Source organism: Amblyomma mixtum, chromosome 6 (assembly GCF_055824585.1).
Source record: "Amblyomma mixtum isolate Tamu chromosome 6, ASM5582458v1, whole genome shotgun sequence".
Lineage (NCBI taxonomy): Eukaryota > Metazoa > Arthropoda > Arachnida > Ixodida > Ixodidae > Amblyomma > Amblyomma mixtum.
In genome coordinates, this window is record NC_143017.1 from 18,516,651 (window position 1) to 18,535,865 (window position 19,215).

General features: G+C 47.8%; 1 protein-coding gene and 7 non-coding genes across 8 annotated transcripts; all 8 read left to right on the top strand.

The window, feature by feature from the left end:
- The first annotated feature begins 1,961 nt into the window (after positions 1 to 1,961).
- On the top strand, positions 1,962 to 2,033 carry TRNAT-UGU (transfer RNA threonine (anticodon UGU)). The gene has a single exon. It is a non-coding gene; the product is annotated as a tRNA-Thr (tRNA).
- A 1,215-nt stretch (positions 2,034 to 3,248) lies between these two features.
- TRNAT-UGU (transfer RNA threonine (anticodon UGU)) lies at positions 3,249 to 3,320 on the top strand. Its single transcript has one exon. It is a non-coding gene; the product is annotated as a tRNA-Thr (tRNA).
- Positions 3,321 to 10,168: 6,848 nt separating this feature from the next.
- TRNAT-AGU (transfer RNA threonine (anticodon AGU)) lies at positions 10,169 to 10,240 on the top strand. The gene has a single exon. It is a non-coding gene; the product is annotated as a tRNA-Thr (tRNA).
- A 139-nt stretch (positions 10,241 to 10,379) lies between these two features.
- LOC149338324 (uncharacterized) lies at positions 10,380 to 11,570 on the top strand. Its single transcript, XM_089550304.1, has one exon. It carries the CDS (start codon positions 10,380 to 10,382, stop codon positions 11,568 to 11,570), a length of 1,191 nt encoding a protein of 396 aa, XP_089406430.1.
- Positions 11,571 to 15,066: 3,496 nt separating this feature from the next.
- TRNAA-CGC (transfer RNA alanine (anticodon CGC)) lies at positions 15,067 to 15,138 on the top strand. Its single transcript has one exon. It is a non-coding gene; the product is annotated as a tRNA-Ala (tRNA).
- A 66-nt stretch (positions 15,139 to 15,204) lies between these two features.
- On the top strand, positions 15,205 to 15,276 carry TRNAV-CAC (transfer RNA valine (anticodon CAC)). The gene has a single exon. It is a non-coding gene; the product is annotated as a tRNA-Val (tRNA).
- Positions 15,277 to 15,342: 66 nt separating this feature from the next.
- TRNAV-CAC (transfer RNA valine (anticodon CAC)) lies at positions 15,343 to 15,415 on the top strand. Its single transcript has one exon. It is a non-coding gene; the product is annotated as a tRNA-Val (tRNA).
- Positions 15,416 to 15,481: 66 nt separating this feature from the next.
- On the top strand, positions 15,482 to 15,554 carry TRNAV-CAC (transfer RNA valine (anticodon CAC)). Its single transcript has one exon. It is a non-coding gene; the product is annotated as a tRNA-Val (tRNA).
- The last annotated feature ends 3,661 nt before the right edge of the window (positions 15,555 to 19,215 follow it).

Consider the following 19,215-nt stretch of genomic DNA (forward strand, 5'->3'; position numbering starts at 1 on the left):
TAAAACAGATGACGCGCAGAAACTTAAACTGGTTACAGCATATAGGCCCATCTCGCTGACGAACGTCGATTACAAAATTTTTATGAAGGTGCTATATGCCAGACTTCAGATGGTAATTAGAGAAATCGTTGGCCCTCATCAAACGTGTGGCAACAAGGGGCGGTCTATTGCTTACAATATTCACAAAGCAAGAAGTGTATTGGAGTGCTGTGACGCCCTTGGCGCTCATGTGGCAGTTCTCCAACTAGATTTAGAAAAAGCTTTTGACTGTGTTGCGCATGACATATTGTTTTCTATCCTTCATCATGTTAATTTAGACACTATTATCACTGAGGGTGTGGCCTTGGCGTGCAGAAATTGCACTACCAGGTTAATTGTTAATAAATCGTTGGGGGCCCCCATTAACGTTCAGCGTTCTGTTCGCCAGGGTTGCCCCCTCAGTCCTCTTTTGTTTTGTATCTATATAGAAACCTTGTGTAAGCACACTATAGGAAATAATGCTGTTCAAGGATTTCGGCTACAGACGGCTGAAGTCAAGATCCTAGCATATGCAGATGATGTTGCTGTTTTTGGCGTGAGTCACGATAGCATTCGTAACGCGGTCGACGGGGTCAAGCGTTTCAGCACTGTGACGGGGAGCAGGGTTAACTGGGGGAAGTGTGTGGGGTTCTGGCATGGACAGTGGCCAGTGACCCCAAAACATTTTGCTAACGTGACCTGGCACACGACCCCTGTGAAATACTTGGGTGTCCCGCTGGAAAATTACCGCGACAGCGAACCGTATTGGACCCGGCAGGTGCAAGAAACACGCGATAAGGCTGAAAAGTGGAAAGCGTTCTATCTATCTATATTTGCGAGAGCCACAGTGTGTAATCTGTTTTTCATCAGCAAACTGTGGTATGTGATGCAAGTGATGCATTGTTCGCGAATTAATGTACAAAAGTTTCAGCGTATTTTTGCTGTTTTTGTGTGGGCCTCGAAATGGGAGAGGTGTACGCGAACCAATTTGTTCAGAAGAGTGAGGGATGGAGGACTCGGGCTTGGACATTTATTTGCGAAGCAATTGGTCAATAGATTCTTGTTTTTGCGCGATGTTAATGATCCTTTTCTGCGCACAGTGTGCCAAGTAAGGCTCGGTAGGGCTTAGCCAGACTTTGTGATTTCAACTGAGTGTGTGACGGGTGGCATGTTTGGGTTTTTCAAGGAGATAGTTGCCAGCGTCCGATTTTTGAATGCTAGATTTTCAAAACAAATATTTGAGTGATGTGAGCCGGAAAGATTTGTACAAGGATATGTGTGACATCCTCTTTCCGGTGCCCTTGTACAGGGCCATGCACTGTGGAGGGCCGGGCTACAACGTATTGAAAAGAGTAAAGAAAATGAAGGTACCCCCGGGAGTCAAGAGTTTCTTCTTTAAATTGCACTCTGGAACTTTACCTGTGAAAACTTTTCTTGAGGCAAAACAGATATTTCTTCCTTGGGGGTCGCATTGTCTCATAAGCAAACAGCCGGAGACAATTGATCACGACTTTTTGCACTGTTGGGAAGGGGTCTATTTATGGGACGTGCTGCAGAGGACTTTAAAGAAACAGCTTCCAATCCACTCATACTGAATAAGGTTTTTGCCAACCAAGAACGAGGATGGGGTACCGTTAGACTTAGTCATGCTGGTGGGCCTCCACAGTATATGGCGCTCCCGCATGGCAGGGTATCATTGTGACCCTGACGCATGGCCAGCCCGTATGTATTTTAGAGAAAGTATGCACAAGTTTCTGGAAGAACAAAAGCTAATAGTGGAGGTTCCTGAGTGGTTACCAAGGCTGGGACCCCTCGTAACTTTAAGAGAATTTTAACCTAAGTCAGGCTCACTCTTTGGGATCCTGACTAACTGTGTATACTGTATGTACATATTATTATGTTCTGTTTTATAATGTCGAAGCCCGGCAATAAAGAAAAAAAAAGCCGCTATAGCTCAGTGGTAGAGCGCTGGTCTTGTAAACCAGCGGTCGTGAGTTCAATCCTCACTGGCGGCTTGTGGTTGGTGTCAGATTTTTTTTCGTCTTTTTTTTTTCATTACATGAACTTCCGTGCCTTAACGACTTCTGCAAACTGAGAATAATTTTGGCGTTACTGGGGACGCAGGAAGCGCATGCTTCGCTTACGCTTGGACTACGCTGTGCATCTGCGAGAGCGCATGAAACAGGCAGTAAAGACAACCAAAGCGCCGCTATAGCTCAGTGATGGATCCTTTGAATATTGATCCACGAGGCGAGGGTTTTTGCTGTATTTATTTGGGCGTCGACATGGGAAAGAACTAGTCGAACAAACTTATTCTTGCCCGTGAAGAGAGGAGGTCTCGGTCTTGTTCATTTATTTGTACGACAAATCGTGTCCCGCTTTATGTTTCTTCGTGACCAGAACGATATTTTTCTTCGCACAGTTATGCAAGTTCGTTTATGTCGATTGCTACCAGGAGTTGTAGTATGCTCTGTTGAAAACATGCGTGGTACAGTGAGAGGTTACCTGCGTGAAGCTGTGCTTGCGTGCAGAATGTTACAAGTGCGATTTTCAATGCAGTACCTCTCCAATGTCACTAGAAAAAATCTGTACAAAGATTTAATTGAATCAATACTCCCTGTACCCATTTACCGATTGTCAAACTGCGGAGGCCCAGGAGCAGATGTGCTCAAAAGGGTTAAAAGAATGCCAGTTTACCCATCTTTCAAAACTTTCTTCTTCAAACTTCATACCGAAACTCTGTCGGTCAAAACATGGAAGCATGATAAAGGACTCTTTGTCCCTTGGTCAACAGATTGCTTTCTATGTAAAAAACCTGAAACAATCGATCACGTTTTTTTAGATTGTTGGGATGCGGTTTTTTTCTGGGATGTGCTTCAAAGAACATTAAAGAAAGATTTACCGCTACACCAGCATGGCATCATGTTCTTACCGGTAGGAAAACAGGACATCCCTTATGACACTATTATGCTCCTTGGCCTCCAAAGTTTATGGAAAACAAGGACACAATTCAACAATGCAGAAGTTGTTGTGAGATCTCCACGCGAGCATTTCATTGAAGGTGTCATACGTCTGAGGGAAGTGTATCAGGCACTGCCTGATCAGCCAACTTGGTTAAATGTGTTGGATGACTTGGTTGAACTGAAAAAATTTTAACCTGCTGTGTCAGTGCAAGTGTTGCTGTCAAGTTTTACTTCTTTGTACCCGTTGTGAAAATGCAATTAAAAAAAGCCGCTATAGCTCAGTGGTAGAGCGCTGGTCTTGTAAACCAGCGGTCGTGAGTTCAATCCTCACTGGCGGCTTGTGGTTGGTGTTAGTTTTTTTTTTCGTCTTTTTTTTTCATTACATGAACTTCCGTGCCTTAACGACTTCTGCCAACAGGATAATTTTGGCGCGACTGGGGGACGCAGGAAGCGCATGCTTCGCTTACGCTTGGACTACGCTGTGCATCTGCGAGAGCGCATGAAAGTAGTAAAGGCAACCAAAGCGCCGCTATAGCTCATGGGCTCGAATTTGGAGGACGAAATAAACGTCGCAAATATACGATGGATACGCTGTATGTAATGTCTGGCGCAGTGAAGGACCTGGAGTACGTAATAAATCCTTGTTGCCAGAAAGGTGTTGCAAGCCTGGGCTCGACCAAAAATTGAGAGGCGATGCGGTACAAACGTCTGAGCATAACGCTCAACAGCCGGAACTCGCGTGATAACCTTTTCAGGCCTGTTTGTGCAGGAGGCCTGGGCCTAGAGCACCTGTATGTGAGACAGTTGGTTGCCCGTTTCTTCTTTTTTCGTGCTTGTTCCCTTCCGATTATTAGAGCATTCTTGCAGGTTATCTTCATGACTCTACTTCCGAACTTAGTCGTTTCTTCCAATTTTACTGAACGACCCCGTTTATTAGGCTTTATGCAGGAAGTTTATGCCTCCGTGCGTTTTTTGACAGTTCGGTTTTTGAAATGAGTACTTATATTCTGTTTCGCGTAAAAATCTGTACAGGGATTTGATATCCATGCTCTTCCCGCCCCCACTGTATCGTTCCGTCTACGTTGGGCTCATGGGTCATGATATTTTAAAGCGAGTGCGTAAAATGCCAATTTCTCCTTGCACCAAAATATTTTTCTATAAATTACACACTGAAACTCTACCTGTCAAGACGTGGCTCGATAGGAAAAACATTTTTGTGTCTCCTGTCAACTGTCGCTTGTGCAATGTGCCTGAAACAATTGAACATTGTTTTAGACTGCAAAGACGCGATTTTGTTTTGGGATGTGTTGCAAAGGACGCTACAGAAAGATTTTCTCCTAAATTCCTACAGTGTGCGCTACCTTGTTGTTTCCCAACCTGACTCGAATCCTTATGATATGATTCTTCTGATTGGACTTCATAGTCTCTGGAAAACGCGCATGCAAGATCGCAACATTGAACCTGTTGTTTCTCCCAGAGTTCACTTTAGCCGAATGTTGCTGCAGGTAACGGACATTTGCAAAAAATTGGACTTTGTACCGGATTGGTTTCCTCTCCTGATGCGCTGTATATCCTTACCGGTCTTTTAGTTATAATATGTCACTATTATGTTTCTGCCACGTAGCGCCTACCTGGGTGCTCTGTAAATAGTTGTTTTTGTGTGTGTATATACACACACACATATGTATATATATGCTTTGTATACAAAACCATGTAAATAAATACCATGAAAGAAAAAAAAATAGCTCAGTGGTAGAGCGCTGGTCTTGTAAACCAGCGGTCGTGAGTTCAATCCTCACTGGCGGCTTGTGGTTGGTGTCAGATTTTTTTCGTCTTTTTTTTATCATTACATGAACTTCCGTGCCTTAACAGGCTTCTGCAAACTGAGAATAATTTTGGCGCGACTGGGGGACGCAGGAAACGCATGCTTCGCTTACACATGGACTACGCTGTGCATCTGCGAGAGCGCATGAAAGAGGTAGTAAGGACAACCAAAGCGCCGCTACAGCTCAGAGTCATTCTACTTCCGGCCACCGGCGTGTACGGACGAGGAATCATGAGCTCCGGCGGAGCGGCGATAGCGGCCCAGGCTGGCCGCGGTAACAGGCTTGAAGGAAACAATGATAAGGAATATCAGATCATTTTGCCGAACCTGCCCACCGGACGTGTTGTTTTGAACACTGTTTTTTTGCACGGAGACGTACGTCTGCGACCCTTTAGGGTTGAAGATTTCCGGGACGCCTTGGCGTAGACTGGTAGGCTCCCAGACGTGGTGGCTCTGGGGGCGTATGAAATCAACCACGTGTGGGCCGTGACTTTGAGCAGCGTCGAAGCAACCGAGCAGCTGCTTGCCGTCAAAGATCTTCTAGTCAAAGGACGCCGGTGCATCATCATCGACCCTGAGGATCAACAGGTGAAGTTCCGGCTTCATTGGATGTTGCATGGAGTTGCCGATGAAGACATCCGAACTGCGTTGGCGGCTTTCGGTCAGGTGACCGAAGTTACCCGTGAGAGGTGGCGCGTCCAAGGCGTTCACGAAAAGGGTTCAACTACCAGGACCGTGCTCCTAGAGTTGAAGCCTGGGATGAAGACAGAGGACCTGCCCCACCAGATAAGAGTTGCAGGAGAGTTGGCCCTCGTGGTTGCGCCTGGTCGGCCAATGCAGTGCCTGCGCTGCCACGGGACCTGTCATGTACGCCGGGAATTTAAGATTCCGCGCTGCTCGATATGTTAGCGGTTCGGCCACGTTGACTCTGACTGCGTACGATCCTACGCGGTGGCTACAGGACCTTCAACGAGGGAGGCCTCGGCGGAGCACCAAATGGATGTCGCTGAGACTGAAGAAGCAGCAAGTGGCGTTGGTGAAGCGGGAAAGCCAGCCGTAACTACGGGCAAGCAAGTGCTTCCGGGGGGTGGGAACGAGGCACCCTGTCTGTCAGGCAAGGGAGCCACAACACCTGGCAACGAAGATTCGGGGGAAGGTATGGAGAGCGAGGCTGAGCGCTTTCCAAACGCTGAGGTAACGGATTCAACGAGTAAGTTGGAACCTCTTGAGAAGAGTGGCGGCCGAGCGACCAGCGTCCCCGGACCGGCGAAGCGAGCCCACGACGAGAGCGGCAGCGAAAAGGAAAAGGCGGAGGCAGCTAGCATCGAGGAGCCGCCAACGAAAGCTCCACTAGGGAGGAGACCGACTTTCAAACCCAAACCGAATGTTCCGACGGACAAGAGAGCCGTCGAAAAACCGCCCCCAACGCAAGGTCCGCCAGTCCAAGGGCAAGGCGTCTAGCTTTATGCTAGACGTGAAAGGTAAGCACCATGTTCTCGGCCCTTTTTCTCTGTAACAAAATGGCTTCTGCACAGTCGCTAAAAATTGCCACATTTAACGTACGGGGTTTAGCCACGAAAAGGAAGCAGAACCAAGTGTTGCGCCTCTTAAATGACTACGACATCGATATTCTAGGTGTTCAAGAGACGAAGGTCGAGGGCGAAAGAGAGACCGAGAGCATGGTGCAGCGTTTCAAGTACCGGTTTTATGCAGTTGTGAGTCACGCGGTTGGCCCTTCGGGGGGGTGTGTCTTGTTCGTCAAAAAGCTGCCAGGTATTGTTGTATAAACGCATGCTTCTTTTCTGTCGGGTAGGGGAGTGGTCCTCGATTTTAGTCACTGGTCTATTCAATGGCGTGTTGTCTGTGTATATGCATGTACTTTTGTCGATGAAAGCGCAGCTCTGTTTGATTTAGTGCAGCAGTACGTAAACACGGACAAGCGACTTGTCTTTATGGGTGACTTCAATTGTGTTTTCAGCTCCGGCGTTCGTCCTGTCTCGTCTACCTTCGTCCGTGTCTTTTTAGCCGCTGGAATGTATCACAATAGTACTACCAACCAACTAGCCCAACTTTCTACGCTTAGTGCTTTTCGAGATAAGAGCACAGAAATTTTGTCTCGCACGATTGACGATTTTGCCTTGGAAGACGTGGCGGAATGTTTTATGGGCAATGGACAACTACAGTACACGCATTTTCAGCGGTCTAGTCACGGCCGCCTTGACAGGATTTACATATCTGTAGAACTGGTCCCAAAGTGCCAATGTTATGACGTTCTGCCCGTAACATGTTCGGATCACTGCGTGGTTCAGTGTACGATTGGAACCAGAAAGAGAGGCGGTTGTTTTCAGTGGGACCTTTGGAAGATGAACAATAAACTTTTAGAGGATGAACAGTTTACTAGACTCGTAGAAGCGGAAATTAATAACGTTGCTCTGGATACCGAGCAAGAACTGGGTCAAGAATGGGAACTTTGCAAACAACAAATTCAGATAAAACCTATTGAAAAATCCAGCTGTATACGGTATAAAGAAAAACAAAATGAAATGAATTTAAAGACACTGCTTGAGAAATTGCTAGCTCTGGAGTGTAGTGCGCCGGGTTTGTACATGGACGATGTTAGAAAAATAAAACAAAAGCTTCAACTGATTGACGAAGACCGTTATCGCGGGGCACTTGTGCGCGCGAGAGCGGAGAAACTGGCCATGGGCGAGACGCCAACAAAAAGATCTTTCCGAATTGAAAAAGCGAACGCAACACGTAATCACGTGGGAGAGATTGAATGGGCGGGCGGCACAGAAACAGATAACGAAGGAATCGCGAAAGCTTTCTTTGAACACTACCAACAGCTCTTTTCTTGCCACAGTGTCAAGTTGGATAGATTTAAAGAATCCTTTCTTGAGGCGATGCCAAAAATTGACGACGAGCGAAAAGCTAACCTTGAGCGGCCAATAAGTGAACAAGAAGTGCAGCAGGCAATTAATAACTTAAATCCTGGAAAATCACCCGGGCCCGATGGCCTGAGTGCAGCTTTCTACAAAGCATTCAAGGAACAGTTATCACCATTGTTGTGTGCCTTATTTAATGAGGCTTATGAATTGAAGTCGTTGCCAGCATCGTTCGGGTCGTCGCATACTGTGCTTATCCCAAAAACTGACCAACCAGATAAGCTGAGGTGGGTGTCGTCATACAGGCCCATTGCTCTGACGAACGTTGATTATAAGATTTATATGAAGGTGCTTGCTGGCAGGCTACAAACAGTTATAGCCGAAATAGTTTGCCCCCACCAAACGTGTGGGATCAAAGGACGATCTATTTTTCAGAACATCCATGAAGCAAGATGTGGGCTCGAATGCTGTGATGCTACACGCGAACGTGTTGCATTACTGCAGTTGGACTTGGAAAAGGCTTTCGATTGCGTTTCACATAACATTCTGTTTAGTATCTTAGACTACATTAATGTTGGTACAGTTATTCGAGAGGGAGTGGCCTTGGCGTACCGTAACTGCACTACGAGATTAATTGTCAATAAGTCATTGGGGGCCCATATCAACGTACTACGTTCGGTGCGCCAAGGTTGCCCCCTCAACCCTCTTTTGTTCTGTATTTATATTGAAGCTTTGTGTTTAAGCATTCTTCAAAGCAAAGGCATTGATGGTTTCCGACTGCAGTCTGCTGAAATTAGACTACCTGCCTACGCAGATGATGTTGCGGTATTTTGTGTAAATGAGGAAAGTATAAAGAGGACAGTCGATACTGTGAAGCATTTTAGTGAAGTCACAGGAAGCCAAGTTAACTGGGGTAAGTGTCTTGGGTTTTGGCATGGAGAATGGCCGTCAACCCTCGAGACATTTGCTAATATGTCATGGGCTACACCGCCTGTCAAATACCTGGGAGTGCCTTTAGAGTTTTATAAGGATACCGAGCCATACTGGACACAGCTGATCCAAGAAACCCGCGAGAAAGCGGAGAAATGGAAAAACGCCCACTTGTCAATATTTGCAAGAGCAACAGTTTGTAACCTTTTTTTAATAAGCAAGTTATGGTATGTGATGCAAGTGTTGCATTGTTCTCCTCGTGTTAATGTGCGAAAACTGCACAGAATTTTTGCCGTGTTCATTTGGGCCTCCACTTGGGAGAGGTGCAGGAGGACAAATTTGTTTAGGCAGGTGAAGTGTGGCGGGCTTGGGTTGGGCCATTTATTTTTACGCCAGATCGTGAACCGGTTTATTTTTTTAGGGATGTAAGAGACCCATTCCTGCGAGCTGTTTGCCAACAAAGGCTAGGTCGACGTTGCCTGATGTTGTGGTTCACACCGGATGTATGCCTGGCCGTATTTTTGGATTCTTTAGAGAGATTGTTCTAAGTGTGACATTTCTTAGCGTACGTTTCTCGATGGAGTATTTGAGTAAAGTTGACAAGAAAAATTATACAAGAATCTTTGTGATGTAGTGTTCCCGGTGCCCTTGTACAGGGCCTTATACTCTGGAGGCAAAGGCAGTAATGTATAGAAACGTGTAAAGAAAATGAAAGTGTCAGCTGGAGCAAAAACATTTTTCTTCATGTTGCACGCCGGTACATTGACGGTAAAATCATTTCTAGAGAAAAAAGGCTTGTTCCTTCCGTGGGGAGCCCACTGTCTGATTTGTAAACAGCCGGAGACAATAGATCATGCGTTTCTTCATTGCTGGGAGGGGGTGTATTTGTGGGATGTGCTTCAAAGGACACTCAAAAAAGAGTTGCCACTCGATGCTCATGGCATTAGATACTTGCCAACGGATAACCAAGATGACGACCCATTAGACCAAGTAATGTTAATGTGCCTCCACAGTATATGGCGCTATCGAATGGCCGGTTATCACTGCGATTCAGATGCAAGACCGGCACGCATGTATTTCCGAGAAAGCGTACAGATATGGCTGGATACGGCGAAATTACAAACTTGTGTTCCCGAGTGGCTGTCAAGACTGGAGCCCTTGACGGTACTCAAGGAATTTTAACATGACAATGCCTGCCCCTTGTGGGTACAGGCTATTTGATCGCTGTGTATATATGTTTGCGTGTGTTACTGTTATTTTTGTGTCTAAGCCAGGCAATAAAAAAAATGCTATAGCTCCGTGGTAGAACGCTGGTCTCGTAAACCAGCGGTCGCGCGTTCAATCCTCACTGGCGGCTCGAGGTTGGTGTCAGTTTTTCTTTCCTCTTTTTTTTTTCATTAGATGAACTTTCGTGCCTTAACGACTTCTGCAAACTGAGAATAATTGGTTGCGACTCGGCAAAGCAGAAAGCGCGTGCTTCGCTTACACATGGACTACACTGTACATCTGCGAGAGCGCCTGAAACAGGTAGTAAAGACAACAAAAGCGCCGCTATAGCTCAGTGGTAGAGCGCTGGTCTAGTAAACCAGCGGTCGTGAGTTCAATCCTCACTGGCGGCTCGAGGTTGGTATCAGTTTTTCTTTCCTCTTTTTTTTTTTTTCATTAGATGAACTTCTGTGCCTTAACGACTTCTGCAAACTGAGAATAATTGGGTGCGACTGGATTCCACTTCCGGCCACCGAGCGTGACGGACTTGTAATGACTAGCTCCGTCGGAGCGGCTACAGCGGCCATGTCTGGCCGCGGAAACACGAATTTTGGCTCGGACAGCCAGTACCAGGTTCTACTGCCTAGTTTGCCTGCAGGGCGTTTTGTTTTGAACACAGTTTTCTTGCACGGGGTCATCAGTGCTCGCCCCTACAGGGTGAAAGATTTCCGAGATGCGTTCGCTCCACTTTCGCTTCTGCCGGAAGTTATCGCCCTGGGGGCGTATCGCATGAGTCGTGTGTGGGCCGTAACCTTCAAGGACGCCGACGCTGTGAAGAAGATTATCAACATCGGTGAGCTCAAAGTGAAAGGTGCCCGATGTCTTGTGATAGATCCTGCAAACAGGGACGTCCGAATGAAGCTACATTGGCTCCTACACAGCATACCGGACGAAGACGTGCGGCTTGCCCTCGCTCCGTTCGGGAAGGTGACGGACGTCACAAGGGAGCGATGGCGTGCACAAGGCGTGTCGGACAATGGTTCAACTACGAGGCTGGTGACCCTTAAGTTGAACGCCGGCGTCAAGATGGTCGACTTGCCCCACCAGGTGAGCGTAGCCGGAGAGCTTGCGCTTGTGGTCGTGTCGGGCAGGCCTCCCCTTTGCCTGCGCTGCCGCGGCACAGTCCATATTCGGCGTGAGGGCAAAATCCCACGTTGCGGTGCTTGCCGTCGTTTCGGGCACAAGGAAAGCCAGTGCGCTCGGACGTACGCCAGCGTCACCGGACCATCGACCAGTGAGGAGACGACAGAGCTGCTTATGGATGAGGCCGATGCGGAAGACGCATCGAGAGCAGCGAGCGGGCCAGTGGCAAGCGAGACCGCGTCGGCTGCTCCTCGGGCGGATCAGTTGGAAGCGCAACTTTGCCCGGTTGACACTCCGGCGCAGTCGCCTCCAGCTCCTGCACAGGCTGACGATGTCGTGACGAGAGATGCGACTGCAAAGCCTGGGGACTCTCCGGTGAGCGCCGCCGGTAATGTGGCTGAGCCCATGGACATTCCACCAACAACCAGTGTCACGGCCGGAAAACGGGCGCATGATGACAGCGCAAGCAATGAGCCGCAGCAGGATGCCAGTAGGGGTGATGAGCCTCCTCCTAAAACGCCAGGTATGAGGCGAGCGTCCTACAAGCCGGGGCCGAACATTCCGGCCGACTCACGGCAGGCGGGGAAACCGCCTCCGTAGTTTTGCACTGTAGAACCCGAGCTGGGGCGTGGGTGGTTTGTGGTACGGGCGTGATGGTAGACACCATGCGATAAGGGATTTTTTTTCACTCGATATGGCGATCAATCTCACGGAAGCACTGCGTGTAGCAACTTTGAATGTACGAGGCCTCGGGGCAAGAAGGCGACAATGCCACTTGAGTCGCCTTCTTCTAGAGAACGATCTGCACGTAGTAGCAATTCAGGAAACTAAGATTGAAAGTGAGGAGGCGACGGATCGAATGGTGTCTGTTTTCCGTACGCATTTCGATGTATGCGTGCGTCACTCTGTTGGTGCCTCATGTGGCTGTGTTCTCTTCATTCGGAATAACAATGGTATCACTGTGCAGTCTTTGTTCTCCTGTGAAAGCGGCCGACTTCTTGTCGTTGATTTTGTGCATTGCGGCCAGAATTTCAGGGTTATTTGTGCGTATGCGCCAAATGTAGAGACCGACCGGAAAATGTTTTTTGAGCGCTTCCAGACATATTTAAACTGTGACAGGGTGCCGGTGTTAGCGGGCGATTTCAATTGTGTTTGTCATGCCGCAGATTGTGCAAATGGTGCTTCAGTGCGAGACAAAAGCGTGGACGTCTTGAAAGAAGTGGTCTACGACCACTATTTAGAGGATATTGGGAATGTATTCTTATATGGTACCCGTCCGTAGTATACTCATTTCCAAGGAAATAGCCATGCACGGCTAGACAGACTGTATGGGTCAGCAGAGCTGGTACCTCTATGTACAATGTACGAAGTAAAACCTGTGCCCTTTAGTGACCATTCCCTAGTAATAGCAACTTTTGGAAATAAACAAAAGAAAACTCGTTTCAACTGGCACTTGTGGAAATTTAATTCTAAATTATTTGAAGACGAGGGATTTAATGATGAAGTAACGCAAGAGCTAAAGAAGCTACTTGCAGTGCAACGGGTAAACAACGCTACCGAATGGGAAGAGTTTAAGCAGCTTGTCAAAATAAGAGCGATTGATAAATCTAGCACCTTGAGGTACGCAGAGAAACAAACCGAAACACAGCTTCGCGATCAGCTTGAATTCCTGATCAGTATAGAAAGCGCTGAACCAGGAACATGTTTTAATGAAATAAGGGATGTAAAAACACAGCTTGAAAGAATAGACGCTGATAAGTACAGAGCGGCAGTTATTCGTGCACGGTCCGAGAAGCTGTGGGCAGCGGAAACGCCAACAAAGCGTGCTATGTCTGATGAGAAACGATACGCATGCCGGAAGGAAATACGACAAATAAGCACCGGCGCAGATATTTCGGCAGACAGCAGTGTTATCAAGCGCGTAATCTGTGACCACTTCAAAGACGTATTGGGTCATTCGCGAAAAGCCGAAGAAAAGTTTTACAGTGAATTTCTACCGTTCATGCCGAAACTTGACGAAGAAGTGAAAACGCGTCTTGAGCAACCGATTTCCGTGAACCAAATAGAGCAAACGATAGACACATTACCAACTGGTAAAGCTCCTGGTCCAGACGGCCTGGGGGCTGCTTTCTACAAAACATTTAGAGCTATGATAGCTCCTGTCCTGCTGGAAGTATTTGCCGAGTGTTACGAAGCAAAACGTGTTCCCATGTCCTTCACAACTTCACACATTGTGCTCATACCAAAAACTGATGATCCGGAAAAACGCCTGTTGGTGAGCTCTTATCGTCCGATAAGCCTCACCAACGTTGACTACAAAATATTCATGAAGGTGCTGGCAAAAAGATTGCAGGGAGTCATAACCATGCTGGTAGGGGAACATCAGACATGTGGCATAAAGGGGCGAAGCATCGCCACTAACATACACGTAGCGCGATCCGTACTAGAATGCTGCGACTCTTTTGACGACCAAGTGGCCATGATGCAGCTGGATCTGGCAAAAGCCTTTGATCGTGTTTCCCATGAAGTACTCTTGGCCATATTAGATTACTCGAATGTGGGCGAGATAATAACAGAGGGCGTGAAAATGGCCTACGCAAATTGTACAACTCGAATTGTTGTCAACGGAGACCTCACAGAGAGCCTGCAAGTGCGGTCTTCTTTGAGGCAGGGTTGTCCTTTGTCACCCTTGCTATTTGCGGCCTACATTGAGCCACTTTGCCTGGCTATCCAGAATAACGACCGCATAATGGGCTTCAGGCTGCAGTCAGCGGAAGTGAAAATCTTGGCATATGCCGATGACATTGCAGTTTTCTGTTGAAATAGAGAGAGTGTTTGTGAAGCCACAGATGTAGTACACAAATTCTGTAGATCCACTGGGGCTCAGATCAACTGGGAAAAAAGCTACGGGTACTGGCATGGCAGTTGGGAAGTCACGCCCGACTACTATTCCCGAATACGCTGGTCCACCATTCCGACAGTATATCTAGGAGTACCACTTCACTGTTACCGAGAGCATGATCGGTACTGAAATGAGCGAGCAGCGAAAGTCAAGGAAAAAACCGATGCTTGGCAAGGACGACAATTGTCCATATTCTTACGTGCCACTCTTTGTAATATTTTCCTTGCCGCAAAGATATGGTATGGGATGAGTGTGCTGAGCGCAGATGCCAGTATCGCCATCAGTGAAATCCTTTTTCTTTAAACTTCACACTTGCACATCATCAGTAAAAACATTCATTCATTCATTCATTCATTCATTCATTCATTCTTTTTTATTTACACCAAAAAGATGTGGGTAGGCACCGGAAAAAAGCGAAAAAATTTTCGCTTGAAATGCGCCGGCGCCCCCCTGTACATGGCGTACAGCGAAACAGCACACAAAGTAATCACATATCAATTCATACTCTGTTAGTTTGTAGACGAAAAACTATTAAGAAAACAAAAACAAAAATATACACATGGTACAGATCACTCTTCCACCATTCATTTACATTGAGAAGTTATGAGAGGAGCCTGGTGTTGATGGAACGCAAGCTGCATTTTTACAATTGTACGTTGCTGGTACAAAAGGTATTTAGAAGTCGTGGCATTGTGGAACACAACACCTGGCAACTGAATTGAGGTCTAGAACTTGGAACATGCCACAATTCTTGGTGCCGAAGTCTGTAAGTAGGTATATTGGCCTTAAGATCAGCTAGCTTCAGAAACACGTGCTGGATATTATTGACACATTTCTTAACACATAAACAGTAGTCATATAAATTATGTACAGGAACAATATTGTAACGTTTAAATAGTCCTTTAGTATGAGAATAATAGTTTATGTTTGCAATATAACAGATTGACCTTTTTTGCTAAATGTATACTCTGCTAACATTCATCTGAGTAGAATTTCCCCATACCAAAGATAAAAGCAGATAAAGGATGCAAGAGAAGTGCATCGAGCACTCCTTCAACTGCCAGAATGGGCTGATGTCTTTGACGTTTTGACGCAACTGAAAAAAATTTAACATACCGTGTCAGCCAAAGCTTGGTTGACACGTGTTATCTATTGCACATTTTTGTGAACGTTGAAGTCGGCAATAAAAAAAAAACTTCCGTGGTGTAGTGGTTCTCACGTGCGCCTCGCACGCGCAAGCCCCCGGTTCGATCCCGGGCGCAAGCAAGTTTTAACAGTCTGTAATATTGTTGAAACCCAGAAATAGCGATTAGCGAAGGTGTCCGTTAACCCGCTTCCGTGGTGTAGTGGTTATCACGTGCGCCTCACACGGGCAAAGACCCGGTTAGATCCCGGGCGGAAGCAATTTTTAACAGTTTGTAATATTTTTTAAACCCATAAATAGCGATCAGCGAAGGTGTCCTTTAACCCGCTTCCGTGGTGTAGTGGTTATCACGTGCGCCTCACACGCGCAAGGCCCCCGGTTCGATCCCGGGCGGAAGCAATTTTTAACAGTCTGTAATATTTTTGAAAACCAGAAATAGCGATCAGCGAAGGTGTCCTTTAACTCGCTTCCGTGGTGTAGTGGTTATCACGTGCGCCTCACACACGCAACGCCCCCGGTTCGATCCCGGGTGGAAGCAATTTTCAACAGTCTGTGATATTTTTGAAACCCAGAAATAGCGATTAGCGAAGGTGTCCTTTAACCCGCTTACGTGGTGTAGTGGTTATCACGTCATTGTGCTTCCGGCAGCCGAGCTGAACGGATCGCAGGGTCATGGTCTCCAGCGGAGCGGCGATAGCGGCCTTTGACGGCCGCGGAAACAGGATCGATGACTGCGGTGATAAGGATTACCAGATTATTTTGCCGACACTGCCAACAGGACGTGTTGTTTTCAACACCGTTTTTCTTCACGGCGACATGCGAGCGAGGCCGTTCCGGGTCGAGGACTTCCGTGACGCCCTGGCCGAGACCGGTACGCTCCCCGACCACGTCGGGGAGCGTACCAAATCAACCACGTGTGGGCGGTTACCCTGCGGAACACGGAGGCAGCAAAGAAGTTACTCGCCTTCAACGAGCTGCAAATTAAGAGACGCCGCTGCCTCATTATCGACCCGGAAGACCAGCAGGTAAAGCTGCGGCTACACTGGATGCTTCACGGTGTGGCCGACGACGACATCAGGACGGCATTCGCGGCGTTTGGCAAAGTGACCGACGCTACGCGTGAGCGGTGGCGGATACAGGGCGTCAATGACAAGAGCTCAGCGACAAGAACTGTCCTACTGAAGTTGAAGCCCGGCTTGAAAGTGGAAGACCTGCCACACCAGGTACGTGTTGCCGGGGAGTTGGCTCTTGTCGTGGCGCCTGGGCGTCCAATGCAGTGCTTGCGCTGCCGTGGTACGGGCCACGTGCGGCGTGAATGCAAGGTTCCCCGCTGTACGAAATGTAGGCGGTACGGCCACGCGGATTACGAGTGTGTCCGCACTTACGCGGTGGCTACGGGCGGTGCATCCAAAGACGACTCCGCGGAACTTCTCATGGATGTAGTCGAGGCCGAAGAATCTGCGAAAGGCATAGAGGAACCCGAAAAGCAAGAAGCTCGACGGGCTCTTCGGGACCTTCCAGCAGCGATGCCGGACGGAAACCTGAAGGGGCGGAACCTTCTAAAAAGGAGACGGAGGCGTCGAGTGATGAAGCAAGCGTGCCGGCGCTCCCAGAAACCGAGCCAGCGACTCTGACCGAGGAGAACGTTGACCAGAGCGGCGCGCGCACGACCAGCGTCCCTGCTCCAGCGAAGCGGCCACACGCCCAGACCGGAACCGAAGGAGACAAGGCGGAAGCCCCCAGCGTCGAGGAGCCGCCGGCAAAAACGACCCAAGGACGGCGGTCCTCCATCCGGCCACGACCAAATGTGTCAACGGAGAGGAGAGCCCTCGAAAAACCGCCCCCGCAGCCAGGCCTGGCACCAGCACCGGATGGCTCCGGTGTCAATGATGTCATCTAGCCAAGCGCTAGACGCGAACGGTAAGCGCCATGTTCCCGGCCTCTTTCTTCTGCATGAAAATGGCTCATGCGTTCCCCATAAAAGTCGGTACACTTAATGTCAGGGGACTGTCAAGCAAGAAAGCAGAGCCAGGTGTACCGCCTTTTAATTGAGCATGACATTGACGTCCTGGCAGTGCAGGAAACAAAAATTGGCGGGGAAGAAGAGACCGGGAGCATGGTGCGACGTTTCACGTCTAGGTTTTTTGCAATAGCAGCCCACGCTGTAGGTACGTCTGCGGGTTGTCTCATTTTTGTAAAGAATGTACCGGGACTTGAGGTTCAGGCATATACGGCGTGTCCATCGGGTGGATTTGTTTTGATTGACTTCCTGTACAACAAAACATATTGGCGCATCATTTGTGTGTACGCCCCAAATGCGGTGGATGAGAGGACAGCCTTTTTTCAAAACGTACGAAGGTACTTCAGTTGTGAGAAATCCCTGACCGTCATGGGCGACTTCAATTGCGTCCTCGGAGGCTGTGACAAAACCAGTGCACGGGCGTTTAGAGACAGAAGCACTGAGGTACTCTCAGAAATTATAGACACGTGCAACCTCGATGATGTGGCCGAATGTTTAGAAGGCACGCGTTGTGTGAAGTTAACACATTTTCAGCGGTCAAGCCATGCGCGGCTAGATCGCATTTATGTGTCGCAGGACGTTATTACTAAATGCAGTAGCTACAGTGTAGTACCGGTATCATTTTCTGATCATTGTTTAGTGTTGTGTGGGATAGGGACAAAGAAACGAGGAAATCAGTTTTCTTGGGAGATGTGGAAGTTAAATAATAAGCTCATTACAGACGACATCTTTAGCAGGAAAGTAAACGAAGAAATCAGCAAATTAAAGCCGAGCGGAGAACTGAAAGTATGGCAGCAGTGGGAACTGCGCAAACAACAAATAAAGATAGCAGCAATCGAAAGGTCAAGCTCTATACGCCAAGAGGAGAGGCGTGAGGAGGATAATTTAAGATCCTTACTGGCTAAACTTCTCGAAAAAGAAAGCGAACAGCCAGGCAAATCGATGGACGACATTAGAAAAATAAAACACAAAATTGAACTCTTCGAGGAAGAACGCTATCGCGGTGCACTTGTGCGGGCTAGGGTGCAAGATTTAGCTGTTGGGGAGACACCTTCAAAACGAGCTCTAGGAATCGAAAAAACGCACGCTCAGCGAAACCACATTGAAAAGATTGAATGGGGCGGGGCGTTATCTGGGGACAGCGGGCATATCCAGCAGGCATTTCTTGAATATTATCACGGGTTGTTTGCGAAGCAAGAAGTGGATGTGTGCGCATTCAAGGAAAAGTTTCTTGGTGCTTTACCGCGATTAGATGACCAACAGAATGAAAGGCTGGAGCTGTCGAAAACTGCGTCAGAGGTCGAGCACGCGATAGAAAATTTGAACCTGGGAAGATCTCCTGGACCTGATGGGTTAAGAGCGGCTTTTTACAAAGCATACAAACACGAAATAGTGCCAGTACTGACAGCAGTGTATAATGAAGCCTACAAAGTAAATGAATTGCCCCGTCTTATGGTAAATCCCATACAGTGCTAATCCCTAAATCCGATGAAGCAGAAAAGTTAAAGCAGGTCACAGCATATCGTCCTATCGCCCTCACAAACGTAGATTATAAAGTTTTCATGAAGATTTTAGCCCGTAGACTACAGTCAGTAATTCAAGATATAGTCGGTCCCCACCAGACGTGTGGGATCACGGGACGCTCTATTGTTTCCAATATTCATAGAGCGAGGTGTGTGCTGGAATGTTGTGATACCACAAATAGCTGTGTAGCCATCCTTCAGCTAGATCTTGAGAAGGCATTTGATTGTGTTTCGCACGATATCTTGTTCTGCATACTCGACCATGTGAATGTAGGGTCCATTATTTGCGAGGGAGTGGCCTTGGCCTACCGGGGCTGCACGACAAGATTAATCGTAAATAAGAGTTTGGGGGCCCCCATTAGCCTGCAGCGTTCGGTGCGCCAGGGTTATCCTCTCAGCCCTCTTCTATTCTGCATTTACATTGAAGCGTTATGTTTTAATATCATGGAAAGTGAAAAAATTCGAGGCTTCTAGCTACAGGCGGCAGAAGTTAAGCTGCTGGCTTATGCGGATGATGTCGCGGTGTTCACAGTGAACCGGGAAGGTGTGACCGAGGCCGTGGCATGCGTAAAAGAATTCACCAAGGTCACCGGTAGTAAAGTGAATTGGTCAAAGTCCCTGGGGCTTTGGCACGGAGAATGGCCAACGAAGGCCGG

Bases quoted from the DNA above. Each gene is read 5' to 3' on its own strand.
- LOC149338324 (XM_089550304.1), top strand. From the start codon at position 10,380: ATGACTAGCTCCGTCGGAGCGGCTACAGCGGCCATGTCTGGCCGCGGA.